This window comes from Rana temporaria, chromosome 8 (genome assembly GCF_905171775.1).
Source record: "Rana temporaria chromosome 8, aRanTem1.1, whole genome shotgun sequence".
Classification (NCBI taxonomy): Eukaryota; Metazoa; Chordata; class Amphibia; order Anura; family Ranidae; genus Rana; species Rana temporaria.
In genome coordinates, this window is record NC_053496.1 from 51,170,974 (window position 1) to 51,187,771 (window position 16,798).

The following is a 16,798-nucleotide window of genomic DNA, read 5'->3' on the forward strand; positions in this document are numbered from 1 at the left end:
TGACTTGATTACACTTTACTGTATAATTAACACATTGTGCAAAATGTATTTTGAAGTCATATTCTTGGACATAAAAAACATGAAGAGGGAGAGGACTGTGGTCCCTTTAATGAAAAACTGTCTACATGAATGTGATTTAGAGCTTTTGTGGTGTCAGGTCCCTGAAGACTTTATAATTAGGTTTGTGGTTTCTAATGCACCTTGGAGATCTTTTCAGCTCGCTTTTCTGAAAGCCTCATAAATAACTTTTGCTTATTGTATCCGTCAATTAGATTTAATATGTTTATTCAGTCAGAAAATTAAAATCTGGTTTCTAATTATGAAAAGAAAATACCAGATATGAAGATGAAGCTTGTAGTCTGTTATCGGCAGCAACGAAAGGAGGTCAGCAAAGCTGTGTGCCAATCATTAAAACATTTTTTTCAAGGTTTCTTTTGGGGTAAGAAGATTGAGAGAGTCTGCTCTAGAGGGACCCTTCAAGCTCCCAGCAAACCCCTGCTAAAAAATATATTTACAATGGAAGCTCTGTATGCCAAATAATATTTATGAAATAAATTATAACTGTCTGAAAACACCAAACCAAACCCCAATTTACATTTCTTCATATGAGGACTGAAGAATCCTCTCTTATTTCCCATGGGGTAATATGGGATGCTCTTCAGATTGGTGCAGATGTAAATTGCCCTCTTAACCCTGGAGGTTGGTTTACATTGCCCACTGTGGAATAGAGCCTATAGGAGTGGAATCCATGGGGTCCTATCATTTCCAACCACGCAATCACTCAAATAATGCAGTAATACTGACTTGGCAACCACTAAGGGTATATACCTCTTCTGTGTGAAATCTTCAGCCGACATCTGCTGTTGCTCTTATGTCTGCCCGGGGAAGTGGTTTTAAAAAGGGTTTGGCTACGAGATAGAGATTGTGTGTGTGTATGTGTATATATATATATATATATGTATCAGTTCAACAGCCCTCAAGGGTGGAGATAGGGAAACCCACGGTCTGGACGGAGACCAGTGCCCTTTGCTCTTTTCACAGAAGGACGAGATGTTATTGTGTTATAGTGTTTATAGTTGCCTGTATCATCGCCGTCTGTATACGTTACAATTGAACGTACTGCCATTATTCCTGTACCTGTTATAAAATCTTAATAAAATATTTGAAACAAAAAAAAAAAAATATATATATATATATATATATATATATATATATATATATATATATATATATATAGCGAGATTTTAGCGGTAGGTGCGTTTTCAAATGAGTGAGGTAGTCAAAAACTGTATTTTTATGGGCCGGTTAGCCCACTTTTAGTTCAAAGCACATAAAATTAAAATGTCACAAAGACGTCAGGTTTTTACATTTCGGCCTTTGCACACAACTAATCCTGTACTAACTTCTTCCCATCTGTGCCACTACAGCAGTAAAGAAGATGAAGCTTTGGTTAGGAAGCCATTCCAGAAAGAGAAACATGGGAAGGTGGCACACAAGCGGGTTGCAGCAGAGGAATGGGACAGGTAAAGAACACCATGGTATTATCTTTTATCTATATCCCTAATATCCGCCGGCACTGTATAGACTAACATGTATTTTGCTTTCCACAAACACAGGGAGGAGGCGCGAAACCAGCGATTTCATCTAATATCAATGGATGCCGTATCCTTTGTCTGCCGTCCTAACATCCAGTCAAGTAATTATTAGTTCCAGGGCCATCATTAAACCCTCCACTGGCTGTGTTGTGACATTAAATGTAATTGTTGTTTATTATGGAATACACTTTTTAAGATGTAGAGAGAACAAACTGCACGTCTGTATAGTAAACAAAGAAAAAAGAGAATTTGGATTATATTTATATATAATATTATATAAATAATGTGTTTTTTGTTTTGTTTTTTTATTGCATAAAAATATTGATAGTAATAGCATTAAAAACCAGACAGAAGGTCTAATTCCCCCCGACACTTTCGATCACTACATTTCATTTTTTTTCCCATACATACATTTTATTAAAGCTACAGTGTTTGCTGGATAGCATTAGTAATGTGATGCTTAGTTTCACTTGTTGTCTGAAAGTTATGCATATCTGCTTTATCGGCTTTAATTCAAAGTTTTTATGATTTTCTGGAGGTTGAGAGCCAGGAGTTTGGGTGCTACTGTAAACGTTTAGAATTTGAATCCTGGGCTACCCCACTAACCTAATGCTCTTTTATTTTTATTACTATTGACTTCAAACCCCTTGACATGGTAGTTTTTATTTCTGTTTATTAGTTTTTATGTCTGTTTATATAGGCCAATTATTATAACTTATTTTGCTTTAGTATTTGAGCTTTCTTGTTCAGTCTCTGAGTTCTGAAAGCAGTTGCAATTTTTTTTTAGCAATATGAAATGTAAAAATAGCCATAAAATGTGTTCTGAATTTGTAAAATAAAGATGACATCATATCCTGTTATTAAATAATGTTGTCCAGATCGTGATGAGCTCACCCAAAGGCCTAGGCTCAGATAACCGCTCTCCGTATTCTCATCCAAATAAACAAGCTGCTTTTGGCAAATGCCACATTTTTAATTAAAAATGAGAAAGTTCAGAGGGTTCATCCAGCTTTCTGTCTTTTGCTTAACAGAGAATCCCTGTAGGCTAAAAACCTACAAAATCAAATGAGCTGAAAGTAACATTTTTGATCAAACGGGGAGATTTACTAAAACTGGAGTGATGATCTGATGCAGCTGTGCAGGGTAGCCAACCGGCTTCTAACTTCAGCTTGTTCAATTAGGCCCCTCTCACACTGGGGCGGTTGGTGCGTCGGCAGTAAAGCGGCTCTTTAGGCCTCAGCTCAGCGGGAGATCAGTCCGCAGATCTCCGCCGAGCCGACGGCTGACAAGCTCCTTCCTGCTTACTGAGCGGGGAGGGGCTTGTCGGGCACCACTGTCTCTTATGGAGCGATCTGATGAAAATGAACAGCATGTCCGTTTTCATCAGATCTTACCTGATCCAATCCGCATGGACGGATGGGGACGTGCCCCCTATACGTCTATTTTTAGCGGGTCGGATGTCAGCGGACATGTCTCCGCTGACATCCGATGCTCCATAGGGATGCATGGAGCGGCCGTTTAAGTCCGCCGTCCAAACTGACAGGCGGACCCGAACGGTCTGTCCGTGTGAACGGGGCCTTACCGTCAATTTTGTGGCGCTATTTGGATGCTAGCGGGCGAGAAAGGGTTAAAACCACCGCAAAGCGCCTCTGCAGAAGCGCTTTGCCGGCTGTATAGCTGCGGTGCCCATTGATTTCAATGGGCAGGAGCGGAATACACACCGCTCCTTCATCGTTTCAAAGATGCTGCTAGCAGGACTTTCTTTACCGTCCTGCTAGCGCACCGCTCCAGTGTGAAAGCCCTCGGGGCTTTCACACTGGAGAGACAGCAGCGGCTGTTTCAGGGCGATTTGCAGGCGCTATTTTTAGCTTTCTAGCGCCTGTAAAGCATTCCAGTGTGAAAGGGGTCTTAAGGTTTGACAAAGAACCCACATCCTGATTGGTCTATATGCAGAGCTTCACTAGACTTTCCAGTTTTAGTAAATCAATCCCAGTGTGACCACCTCCTTTCACATGCAGTCACTGTTCAACAGCACCAATATATTAAGGTAGTTACAGCTGTCTAAATAGAATAGCCAGCGGTGGAGATTTCTCCATTCACTCTGTTATCGTGGATGAGAGATTCAATTGATTTTTCTCTCATTCAGCTCATGGGTCAAGTGTTGGAGGGAGGTTAAATGTGAAGGGTCACGTCTTGAGATTACATTAGGTTTTTAAGGTGGATGTGTCCACCAGAGAGTTAAGGAACAGGTAAATCTGTTCTTTGCTCATTCAATAAGACTGCATTCACACCTGAGCGTTTTTCAGCGAGAAAAACGCTTGAAATACGCCCAACAAGCAAAATCTCATTCACTTCAATGAGACTTGGGGGCAGATTACAGGCGTTTTTCTGCTTTTTATATTGGTGACCTGTACAAAATTGTGGCAAAATCGCTCAAGTGTGAATGCAGCCTTAACCACTTAACGACCGCCGCACGACGATATACGTCGTCAGAATGGCACGGCTGGGCAGATCGACGTATCGGCACGTCGTTTACATCTACCCAGCCGTGGGTCGCAAGACCCGCGGACCCGATCGCCGCTGGGGTCCCGCGATCAGTCCCCGAGACTAATGAACGGGGAGAGCCGCGTGTAAACACGGCTTCCCCGTGCTTCACTGTGGCGGCTGCATCGATCATGTCATCCCCTTTATAGGGAGACACAATCAATGACGTCACTCCTACAGCCACACCCCCCTACAGTTGTAAACACACATTAGGTGAAACATAACCCCTACAGCGCCCCCTGTGGTTAACTCCCAAACTGCAACTGTCATTTTCACAATAAACAATGCAATTTAAATGCATTTTTTGCTGTGAAAATGACAATGGTCCCAAAAATGTGTCAAAATTGTCCGAAGTGTCCACCATAATGTCGCAGTCACGAAAAAAATCGCTGATCGCCGCCATTAGTAGTAAAAAAAAAAAAAAAAATGAATAAAAATGCAATAAAACTATCCCCTATTTTGTAAATGCTATAAATTTTGCGCAAACCAACCGATAAACGCTTATTGCGATTTTTTTTTTTTTTTTAAACAAAAATAGGTAGAAGAATACGTATCGGCCTAAACTGAGGAATTTTTTTTTTTTTATATATATATTTTTGGGGGATATTTATTATAGAAAAAAGTTAAAAATATTGATTTTTTTTCAAAACTGTCGCTCTATTATTGTTTATAGCGCAAAAAATAAAAACCGCAGAGGTGATCAAATACCACCAAAAGAAAGCTCTATTTGTGGGAAAAAAAGCACGCCAATTTAGTTTGGGAGCCACATCGCACGAAAAAAATTGAAAAAAATTATATTTTTTACTTTTTGCTGTAATTAATATCCCCCAAAAATATATAAACATTTTTTTTCCTCAGTTTAGGCCGATACGTATTCTTCTACATATTTTTTGTAAAAAAAATCGCAATAAACGTTTATTGATTGGTTTGCGCAAAAGTTATAGCGTCTACAAAATAGGGGATAGTTTAATGGCATTTTTATTCTTTTTTTTTTTTTTACTAGTAATGGCGGCGATTTGCGATTTTTTTTTTATCGGTACTGCGACCTTATGGCGGACACTTCTGACACATTTTTGAGACCATTGGCATTTTTATAGCGATCATGCTATAAAAATGCATTGATTACTGTAAACATTTCACTGGCAGGGATGGTGTTAACACTAGGGGGGCGAGGAAGGGGTTAATTATGTTCCCTGGGTGTGTTCTAACTGAAGGGAGGGTGGGACTGACTAGGGGAAATGACAGATCGCTGTTCATACATTGTATGAACAGACGAACAGTCATTTCTCCCCCTGACAGGACCGGGAGCTGTGTGTTTACACTCACAGCTCCCGGTTCTCGCTCTGTAACGAGCGATCGCGGGTGCCCGGCGGTGATCGCGCCTGCCGGGCACGCGCGTCAGCAGTAGGGGGCGAGCGCGCCTCCGGCGGCGCGCATGCACCCCTAATGGCTGAAATGTGAAATGACGTATACCTACGTGATTTCGCGCAGCCGAGCCAACCTGCGGCTAGTGGTTAAAATAAAATAAACATTTTATGTGCAGCAGCCCCCCTAATATTTACCTGAGCCTTATCTCTGTCCAGCAATGTCCACAAGTCCCTCGGCCATCCGGGACTCTTCCTCCTGATTGGCTGAAACACAGCAGCGAGGCCATTGGCTCCTACTGCTGTCAATCACAATCGGTTAGCCAATCAGGAGAGATAGGGGGCGGGGCTGGACATGCAGCTCTGTGTCTGAATGGATACATTGAGCTGTGACTTGACTCAGATGCCCCCATAGCAAGCTGCAGTCTGTGGGGGCACTCGACAGGAGGGAGGGGCCCCTGAAAAGAGGACGATCTAGGCTGCCCTGTGAAACTCCACTGCACAAAGCAGGTAAGTATAACATGTTTTTTTTTTTTTTTTTATAAAAACAAGACTGTACATTCACTTTAATATACATTGAAGTATACAGGAGTTTTTCAGGCCGTACAGCGCTAAAAATAGCACTGCTATACCGCCTGAAAAACTCCTGCCCAGCAACCTCAATGTGAAAGCCGGAAGGGCTTTCACACTGAGGCGATGCGCTGGCAGGAGAAAAAAAATCTCCTGTCAGCAGCATCTTTGGAGCGGTGAGAGGAGCGGTATGTATACCGCTCCTTCCCATTTAAAACAATGGGATACCGCCCACAATGCGCCTCTGCAGAGGCGCATTGCGGGCAGTATTAACCATTTATCGGCCGCTAGCAGGGGTTAATACCGCCCCGCTAGCGGCCGAACACGGCGGCTCCTGCCCCAGTGTGAAAGGGGCCTTAGCGGGCTACCCTGTGATTGGCTGCATGTGTGAAGCCCCATTAAAAGCAATGGGAGCCTGACAGTAACTGCAGCTATTGGTGGCCGTTCACATGTGATAACCTCATGCAGTGATAACCTGTGGACTATTGTTCCTGAATACTGTCTGCATACAGGGTTGATGATCAGTAGATAATTGTCCAGGGATGGATCATCTGCAGTTTATCGCTGCATGAGCATCCGGGGACATTCATCCATAGGTTTTCGATGCATGAGCGATTACTTGCAAACACTCGCCAATATGGAAAGCTACTGTCGGGCCCCCATTGCTCTTAATAAGGCTTCACGTCCACGCTAATCGTAAGGAACCCGCAGGTGAGAGATGGCCCCATTCGCAAGTGTGAAATTAGTCTAAAGCATCACTGGGGCAGCCAACGTCTTTCCACTGACACAGCATTATTTAAATGGAAATCTCTGGTTGCAAATTCCATTTTGTGGACAAAGTTATTTTGATTGCTGATGCAGATACTGCTGGCCAGGAATCATATATTTTTGGGTCCATCTATGCACGTCCCTTCCTAGTAACCTGCTGGAGTACCCACAGTAGGGTAGCATTACCTGTTAAAATTATTCTTGCCCTCTTACTGCCATGTTTAAACTCACATCAAAGTCACAGAGCCTCTTGGGTGCCCTTTTTTCCCGCAATTAAAGTTGTGTGCTCAGGCAGCTATAGCCATGTCCAGTGCAGACTCTTTGTCTCTACACATAAATCGATATATCTCAAAATGGAAAACTGTTATGCTAGTTTATAGATCCCCAATGGGCATGAATACATATATTTTCTTTATTTTTTATAGCACAAAGAGAAGTCTAGCTTCTAGAATATTCATGGGTCATCTCATCTATCTGTTGATTACTCCAAAGTATTGTTATTTGTCTACCAATAAACTGAATAAAAACATTGTTAATTAAATTAACTACAAACATTGCAGTTTGCCAGACATCAAAAGTATGTGAATGATTATATATTGTATTATGGAGGAAAACTGGAAGACTTCAAACTTTCAAAGTAAGTCCATTCATTTAATTTTATATTTAAACCAAACTCCCCCATCCATCCATGTCTCCATGCTTTATTATGTTGAGTAATCACTTTGAAATACACCCCCCTAGCATTTCTGGCTGTGGCCTTCTTGAGTAAGGGCAAATGATTCATGTAGCATTTACTTTCTGTAATCCATCTGCCCTTAGATCAAGCATACATGGAGGAGAGTGTGCTTAGCTGAGAAAGCCTCCTCCTCCACACCTTTTCCCTTTGGGCATCCTCCCAAACTCATCTATAGCTGAACTTACCGTATATACTCGAGTATAAGCCGACCCGAATATAAGCCAAGGCACCTAATTTTACCCCCAAAAAAATGGGAAAACTTATTGACTCAAGTATAAGCATAGGGTGTTCATCTGCATGCCTAGACTTACGTTAACATGGGAGTCTATGTAAGGGGTGCCCTGCTTTGAAAAATCGGTGCTCCCCGGCTGTAGATCCCCTAGACAGCAAACTTGGTACACATGTAGCCCCAGTTCAAGTGTGCAAAGTTTGGGTTCAGATGACCTACGGCCGGCCGGTACCGGGCCCCCAAAGTTACCAAAGAAATTACTGTTTTAACATGGGAGTCTATGGAAGGGGTGCACGACTTTGAAAAAACGGTGCTCCCCAGCTGTAGGTCCCCTGGACAACAAAGCAGCTGACATATGTCCTCTCCCTTCCGTGGCTGTCAGCTGCTTTATTGAAAGCTATACAGGGAGATTGGTGCTTATAGCTGCCCCCACTGCCGCACCAATCATCCCTGACTGTCCCCTGTGTTGTCCTCCGGCTCCCCGAGTCCTCTGGTTCCTGGTGTCCTCCTCCAACTCTTCAGGTCCTCCTCTGGTTCCCCCCTCTATCAGGATGGAGATAAGTGGTGAATGAGCCGATTTATATATGTAATTTACCCTCTTCTTTTCTGAATGCACAGAGTCTGTGTCCATTCATAGCTAAGCATCGTAAAACAGTGTTTTAGATGCTTAATTTTTTGAATGGGGAGTGAATGGCCTCTGTCTCCTTTTCATTCATCTTCAGTGCAGCTGGGGCTGCAGAAAAAGGGACTGGGGAACCTGTGCCCTCAGTCCCTTTCCTTATCTCAAAAAGGAGATGTACAGGGTCTGTTTAGACCCCTGATATCCCACCAAAGCCCCCCAATAGGGCTGATAAAAAATAAATAAAAAAATTAAGAATTGTTCAATTGTAACAATAATAAAAAATAACATAAAAAAACAGTGCCACCTATCAGTGCTGTATATTAGTGCCACTGTCACATGACGATGATCGTAATCAGTATCGGCGAGTACTTGAAAAAAGTACCTACTTATACTCGGCCTTAAAAAAGTGGTTTGGGTGCAACCTTAATACATTTTTAGTCCTTTTGTCGGATCTGCACTCATTGTAGCAGAAATGGATATGAATGGGTTCTTATAAGTACTCTATTAGTGGTGTTTGTAGAGGTTTATACTTTTGGCTGCTTTGTTAATGATGTGCCCTTTCTGTTGGCAGAGGAGAACGTAAAACAGACTTGGATGTCATTCGAGAAAACCACAGATTCCTTTGGCAGGAGGAAGATGAAGATGAAGAGGAAATGACTTGGTAAATTAACCCTGATGTCTGTGTTAAAATATAGAAGTGTCTAAAATTATACTGGCTGCAACACGTGTTTATCCGGGGTGAGAACCAAAGGCATTAATTTTCGGAGTATTTGGAGAGAGTGTTTTATTTATATCTCTCTATTGTATGCACTGACATTTCTCATCACTCTCTATTCAACACTCATGTGTCACCAGGTACATTGACATAGCCCTGTATGTATTGTTTGTTTGTAGAGGTCTATTTACTCTGCACAGAATGTGTGAGTGCAGAGAATGCACAGTCCCAAAATACTGAACGTAAGCCTTTTGTGAGGGATGTTTAAGCTGGGACTTCTGACCTCCTTCTGATAACCTTGCTTGCCTACCTTTTTATACTGATCATGTGGCTTCACTACCTTGGGTCACTGACCTGTAAGAAGTATGCAGATCAGGAAGTTCAAAAAGAGTCAGAGGTCCTTATGTGTTCCTGATCATAGTGTATTGAAGCAAGCAGATAAAAGTGATCAGCTAGCATAGGCTCATAAAGTTTTGCATGACATTTCAAATACTGTATGTCTGACTGCTCTATGGCAGCCAAGGGATTTTATTGTGGAATTGCCCTTATAAGCACAAACTATTTTATGTACATGTCCAGTGTTTTGGCACCTTTAAACTTTAGCAGTGTTACAATAGATGCAAAGCACAGTCCCTCCATGGTATATGGCGTAAATGTAGAAACTGTTATTATTTGCTGTTAGAGACATAAAAAAAAAAAAAATCCCAGCTCACTTACCTAGGCTGCAAGAAAATCAAATTGACCCTGTCTAACAGTTCACTTTAACCGCTTAAGGACCGCCGCTCACCCATTTACGTCGACAGAATGGCACGGCTGGGCAAATGGGCGTATATATAAGTCCCCTTTAATTTGCCGGCCATGTGTGCGCCACCGGCGACCCTGTCGCAAGCTCCGTGCCGTGGGACCCACAGACTTGATGTCTGCCGTTGTCCCGCGATCGGGTCACAGAGCTGAAGAACTGGGAGATGTTAGTGTAAACACAACATCTCTCCGTTCTTCCTAGTGACATGTCACCGGGAACAGCGATCAGTGACGTGTCAAGGCAAGCCACGCCCCTTACAGTTAGAATCAATCCCTAGGTCACACCTAACCCCTTCAGCACCCCCTACAGGTTAACCCCTTCACTGCCAGTGTAATTTTTACAGTAAATCGGTGCATTTTGATAGCACCGATCGCTGCAAAAATGACAATGGTCCCAAAATGGTGTCCAATGTGTCCGCCATAATGTCACAGTCACAATAAAAATTGCTGATCGCCGCCATTACTAGTAAAAAAAATAAAAAAAATAAAGAGGCCCATGACAAGACTTCAGCAATAAATTCTAACATCTTTATCTTTAACCATTATACATTTGGGAGCTTTTAATAATTTTATTGTATTGGGTGGTAATAATTTGTTGCATAACCATTTTTTCTTTTTCTTTACATGTTATCCTTGTCTTTTAATTTAAATTTTAATCTAAACCTAGGTTCAGATGCTGAACAGTATATTCTTCTGTGTTTGGGGCTCAATAGCAGCTAGGGCCACTATGACCTCTCCCTCCCCCCCACGGTTCTCATTTTCCTGTTTTGACCACAATCCATATTTGATCCAGTACACAGCAGTAGTAATTAAATCAACTTTGTCAACATGTCTTTTTTCAGTTAACTAAAAGGAAAGAATTGGGTTTAATTTTTTTTCATGCTGACCCAAACAGAACATACTGCATCCTAGACGTAAAAAGACAGAAATCTAATCGCTTTCATTAAAAATTCATGATTTTTCTTACTTAACGTTTTTCCCTTACAACATTAATGCCATATAAATGTATTTTCAATGTAAAAGCGGATGGGGAAAATTGTCTTATCTCAGCGAAATAAAGGAAATTTCTGTATTCTATGCTGACAGGGAGAAGAGACTTGCAAAGAAATATTACGATAAATTATTTAAAGAATATTGCATAGCCGATCTCAGCAGATACAAGGAGAACAAGGTTTGTGAAATTGGAATTTAAATGTAGAAAGTCAGTTGTCAAAAAAAGTCAAATGTAGGGAAAAGAAAATTGGTTGCTTGCTATGGGAAGCGCACTTTACTTTCTGCATTTGTGGTTTTATATATCATCCACTGATGAGAAAGGAAAAATTAATCAAATACTGCAGTCACTTACAGGCATTTAAAAATTAACAGCAAGCGTTTTTTAGTTTTGGACGCATTTTAAATACTTGCCAAACATTTTCTTCCCCCAAGAATGGGTTAAAATTCTTGTCGTTTTTCTTTTTTTTTTTTTCAACCACAATGAAGGATGGAGATCCTCACTATTAAAAATGTAAAAAAGGTTTATTTCTTTATATGATAAAAACCAATGCATTTCCAGAGCTTCCAAATACCATTTTATCGGGACTTTAGTACCATATATACTCAAGTATAATCCAAGTTTTTCAGCACTTTTTTTTTTTTTTATGTGCTGAAAATGCCCCCTCGGCTTATACTCAAGTCACCTGATCTCCTGGACTTTGGGGACCCGGTACCGACTGGCCGTAGGTCCCCTGGACCCCAAACTTGGCACATGTGTAGCCCCACTCTTCCTCTACAAGTATGAAAAGGTTGTTGTCCGGGGAGCACCGATTTTTCAAAGCCGGTCAGCCCTTCCATAGACTCCCATGTTAAATCGTCATTTCTCTGGTGACCCGGTACCGGCCGGACGTAGGTCTCCTGGACCCGGAACTTGGCACACCTGTAGCCCCATCTCTCCTCTACATGTGTTTAAAGTTTGTTGTCTGGGGGACCAAGGTTGGGGACCACCAATTTTTCAAAGCCGGGCACCCCTTCCAAAGACTCCCATGTTAAACGTCAGTCTAGTCATGGGCACAGTGAGGCATGGGCACAGTGAGACATGCAGATGGACATCCTAGGCTTATACTCGAGTCAATACGTTTTCCCATTTTTTTTGTGGTAAAATTAGGTGCCTCGGCTTATATTCGGGTCGGCTTATACTCGAGTATATATGGTAATTTGGGGGAAATTATGAAGCAAGAGGACTCCTAAATGATAGAAACCACTTATTGTATCCATTGTTTTGTAAAATGTGAAAACGGACACTCTTTACAATTCCAACATGCCTTCACACTACAAATGTTAGTGAAGGCAACAGATTTCTGTACCTGTTAACAAATGTGTCAGTAAAGCTCCCGAAACGGGAGGCAGAGATTTTTGAATGTGGTACAAGCCATAAGTGTTGCTAGGAATTTATTGAATGCCCCGAAGAGTGTTTACACTAGAATCTATAAGCTTGCTTTGTGTTTTGTATTGGTTACCAAAGATCTGATGAAGGGTGCATTTTAAAGCCCCCAAAATGCTCTGGTTTGTACAATATCATCTAATGGAAGAATTTTTTTTTTGGACTTGTAACAAATTGTTTGCCACTTCTTCCTTTTTATTTGAGGGTCCTGTCTGATGTGTCCCCTGGTGACACCTTCGTGCTGCCTCATTAGAGAGATTACACTCCTCGATAAAGTCTGCATGAAACCTGAAATCCAACACAATGGGGTTGATTTACTAAAACTGGAGAGTGCAAAATCAGGTGCAGCTGTGCATGGTAGCCAATCGGCTTCTAACTTCACCTTGTTCAATTTAGCTTTGACAATAAAACCTGCAAGCTAATTGGTTTCTATGCAGAGCTGCACCAGATTTTGCACTCTCCAGTTTTTAGTAAATCAACCCCAGTGGTTTGTATCCAATACCTTTCCCCTGCAGCTCTAGCTCTGTTTTTCAGATGGAAGGATGTCAGGCAGGATAGCTTTTAGGCATATCCCCTCTGAAAATGGTTGAATTGGCTGAAGGTTTTTTACCTTCATGCATCCTACCTCTATGCATGAAGGTAAAAATATTGCACAAAAACACCCCCGAACCTCCTCTTCTGGGGTACCCCGATGGCACTCTCTGCTACTCCCCTTCTGCTAGTGCCCCTACAGAAAGCCTCTTGCTATGGGGGCAGTCTTGTGGGTGTGCTTCTGAGCTGTGCTGTGTCTATCCATAGACCCAGCTTAGCTTGGTCCCTCCCAAACTCTTTCCTTACTGGTTTTGATTGACAGGAGCAGGAGCCAATGACTCCTGCTGCCATCAAAGCCCCCAGTGAGACCAGGAAGAGGAGAGAAGAGCTGCATCAGATGGGCACAGCGCTGGATCAAGATTAGACTCAGGTAAGTGTTTAAAGGGGGGGATGCTGCCTTTGAAAAAAAAAATTCACCCTAATGTAGAAAATGCATTAACCGAATGGGTTCGTCCACATCCAATTCGCATAGCAGGAGAATGTGACCGGCTTTCTATGGAGCCGGTTCCCATATCTCTGGGTTGGCTGCGGAGCGCACAGCACAGAAACGACATGCGTCTTTGACTCTGTAGAGGGCTGAATTCAGGCAAAGAATTGGGCCCCAACTCGTCTCTGAACCGGGGGAAAGGGGGCACACAGCATTCCTGTGCGATCCGCAGCCGGTTCCAGTGTGAACTGAGCTTAAAGGGTTAGTTCGCTTTTGCAGAAACAAAATGAAAAGTAAACTAACATCAGACACCCTCTGCACCCCCGGTCCTCACTGTGCTTATCTCTGATGATCCTGTTCTGTCAGGGCTCGTGCAGCCAATCCAGGTATTTGAAATCACTGTTTCTCTCTATGAGAGCTTCCAGGACAGACCTGATAGATTCTGATTGGTCAGTGCTGAAAGGGTTGCGGGAGCCCTAACAGCTCAAGATGGCCAGTGGCAAGTACAGCGGGGACTAGGGGGGTGGGAAGGATGTCCGGTGTTGGTTCACCTTTTAAATATTTTTCTGTTAAAGGGGTTGTAAACCCTTGTTTAAGTTTAAAAAAAAAAGTATCATACTTCCACTGTGCAGTTCGTTTTGCACAGTGTGGCCCCGATCCTCAACTTCTGGGGTCACCCAACGCTGCTCGTGGCTTTTCCCCGCATTGGAAAACCACCTAGGAGAAGCACTCTCCCTGGAGGTTACCGTGCGGGTGTGCTTCCGAGTCCATTTGCATCCATAAACACAGAAACCCGGACTCGGCCCCGCCCCCTCCACCAGCGTAATTTGATTTGATTAATAGCAGTGCAGCCATTGGCTCCCACTGCTATCAAACTATCAAATCACGAGCCAAGACAACGGGGGAGAGAGGTAGAGCGCATCTCCGCCGAGGGAACGAACGGGCTCAGGTGAGTAAAATGGGGGGGGGGGGGGGCTTCTCGGTGTCAGAAGTTTCATAGGATGCATTAAGGTAAAAAAACACAAGTGTTTTTTCTAACCATTTAACCACTTAAGGACCACCTAACGCCGAAATACGTCGGCAGAATGGCACGGCTGGGCACAGGCACTTACCTGTACGTCGCCTTTTAAGAGCCCAGCCATGGGTCGCGCGTGCGACTCACTACAGTAAGAATCACTTCCTTAGGGCACACGTAACCCCTTCGCACCCCCTAGTGGTTAACCCCTTCACTGCCATTGTCATTTTCACAGTAATCGTTGCATTTTTATAGCACTTTTCGCTGTGAAAATGACAATGGTCCCAAAAATGTGTCCGATGTGTCCGCCATAATGTCGCAGTCACGAAAATAATTGCTGATCGCCGCCATTACTAGTAAAAAAAAAAAAGATTAATAAAAATGCCGTAAAACTATCTCCTATTTTGTAAACGCTATAGCTTTTGCGCAAACCAATCAATTTATCTACCAAAAATAGGTAGAAGAATACGTATCGGCCTAAACTGAGGAAAGAAATTTTTTTTATATATATTTTTGGGGGATATTTATTATAGCAAAAATTGTCGCTCTATTTTTGTTTATAGTGCAAAAAATAAAAACCGAGGTGATCAAATACCACCAAAAGAAAGCTCTATTTGTGGGGAAAAAAGGACGCCAATTTTGTTTGGGAGCCACGTAGCATGACCACGCAATTGTCAGTTAAAGCGACGCAGTGTGGAATCGCAAAAAGGGGCAAGGTCCTTAACCTGCATAATGGTCCGGGTCTTAAGTGGTTAAAGGCTTTTACAAGGCTAAATGAAGCTTTGTAAAAGCTTGCTGCGTATGTTGCTTTCATATAGGCTCATGCTGTGGAGTACAAGTCCTTAAAATGCAAGTTCACCTTTTCATCAAAAATAAAAAGGTGAGCGAATGCCCTTCACCCCATACCCACCTCCATGGTCCCTGCTGCCCTCTATATTTACTTCTGTGGGTGATGAGCTGTCAGTGTGCAGTCAATTTGAAATCTCTACTCTTCTCCCTCTTCTTTATGCAGGGCTTCTGGGATGGATCAGAGTGATTCTGATTGGTCAGTGCCAGCACAGAGCACCCTTCTGATCTGTCCCAGAAGTCTTGTAGTAAAAAAAAAAGGGGGGTATTTCAAATCCCTGGACCACTAAACCAGCTGCATAGGCACTGAGGTGAGTACAGGAAGGATCAGGGAAGTGGGGAGGAGGATTTAGTGTTTGTTCACCTTTTTTTCTGAAAAGGTGAACTAATCCATTAAAGTGTATTTGAAGCCAATTTTTCTGTTTTGTTTTGGGTAGAGTGTGAATGTGTTAAAAACCCATCACGGTTTTGCTTTCTGCGTCCCTGATGAGAATATTGTAGTCTCACTTTCTATGTGGGTGATAGTTATATATGGTTGTCCCTGGAACAAGGAGTAGAAGGGATATCTCCTAATAGGGACAACTGTTTTAGTGACTCCTGACAAAGGTAGGATTCCCCTCACTCCGGGAATATTATCTCCATGTTGTTTCTTCAAAACGGGAAGTGAGGGGACACCGCTTAGATTCACCCTCTCTATTTGTCTTGGTGACACTTGTCACAGGGACAAAAAAAGGATTCAAAAACACACAATGGTAACTTCCACAATTCCTCAGTACAGCTTTGCAGGCAGTGCAGAGTTACCCATAGAGTTACCCATAGAGTTACCCATAGAGTTACCCATAGAGTTACCCATAGAGTTACCCATAGAGTTACCCATAGAGTTACCCATAGAGTTACCCATAGAGTTACCCATAGAAACTATTAGCCGGATTCAAAAAGACTTACGACGGCGTATCAGTAGATATGCCGTCATAAGTCCGAATGCGCACCATTGTATATTTAAGCTTATTCTTGAAACCAGATACGCTTAAATTTGGCTAAAATACGACCGGCGTAAGTCTCCTACGCCGTCGTATCTTATGTGCATATTTACGCTGGCCGCTAGGGGCGTGTACGTGGATTTACGCGTTGAATATGTAAATGAGCAAGATACGCCTATTCACGAACGTACGTATGCCCGTTGCAGTAAGCTACGCCGTTTACGTAAGGCGTTTTTGCAAGGTAAAGATAAACCACCAAAAAGATGGCGCAGCCCATGCAAGGTATGGATGACGGAACAGCCGTCGTATTTTACGTTGTTTGCGTACGTGAATGGGGCTGGGCGTAGGTTACGTTCACGTCGAAAGCATTGAGCCGACGTTGTTACGTCCTGAGTATTTGTGACGTGATTCTGAGCATGTGCGCGCATGCGCCGTACTAACGGCCCTCATTTACATGGGGTCACGGTTAATTTAAATGAAGCCCGCCCACTACATGCCTACTTTGAATTAGGCGGGGTTACGCCGGGCCATTTGCGCTACGCCGACGTAACTTAGGGAGCAAGTGCTTTGTGAATACAG

General features: G+C 42.8%; 1 protein-coding gene across 2 annotated transcripts in view; it reads left to right on the forward strand.

The window, feature by feature from the left end:
- The window catches only part of LOC120946931 (protein FRA10AC1), a 69,444-nt gene that overhangs the window by 16,255 nt on the left and 36,391 nt on the right, over window positions 1-16,798 (forward strand). For both annotated transcript variants that reach the window (XM_040361766.1, XM_040361767.1), the window contains exons 3-7: window positions 1,428-1,523; window positions 1,617-1,662; window positions 7,402-7,478; window positions 9,000-9,089; window positions 11,031-11,115. In XM_040361766.1, coding sequence (XP_040217700.1) covers window positions 1,428-1,523; window positions 1,617-1,662; window positions 7,402-7,478; window positions 9,000-9,089; window positions 11,031-11,115 — 394 coding nt within the window. The remainder of the gene's footprint in view (window positions 1-1,427; window positions 1,524-1,616; window positions 1,663-7,401; window positions 7,479-8,999; window positions 9,090-11,030; window positions 11,116-16,798) is intronic.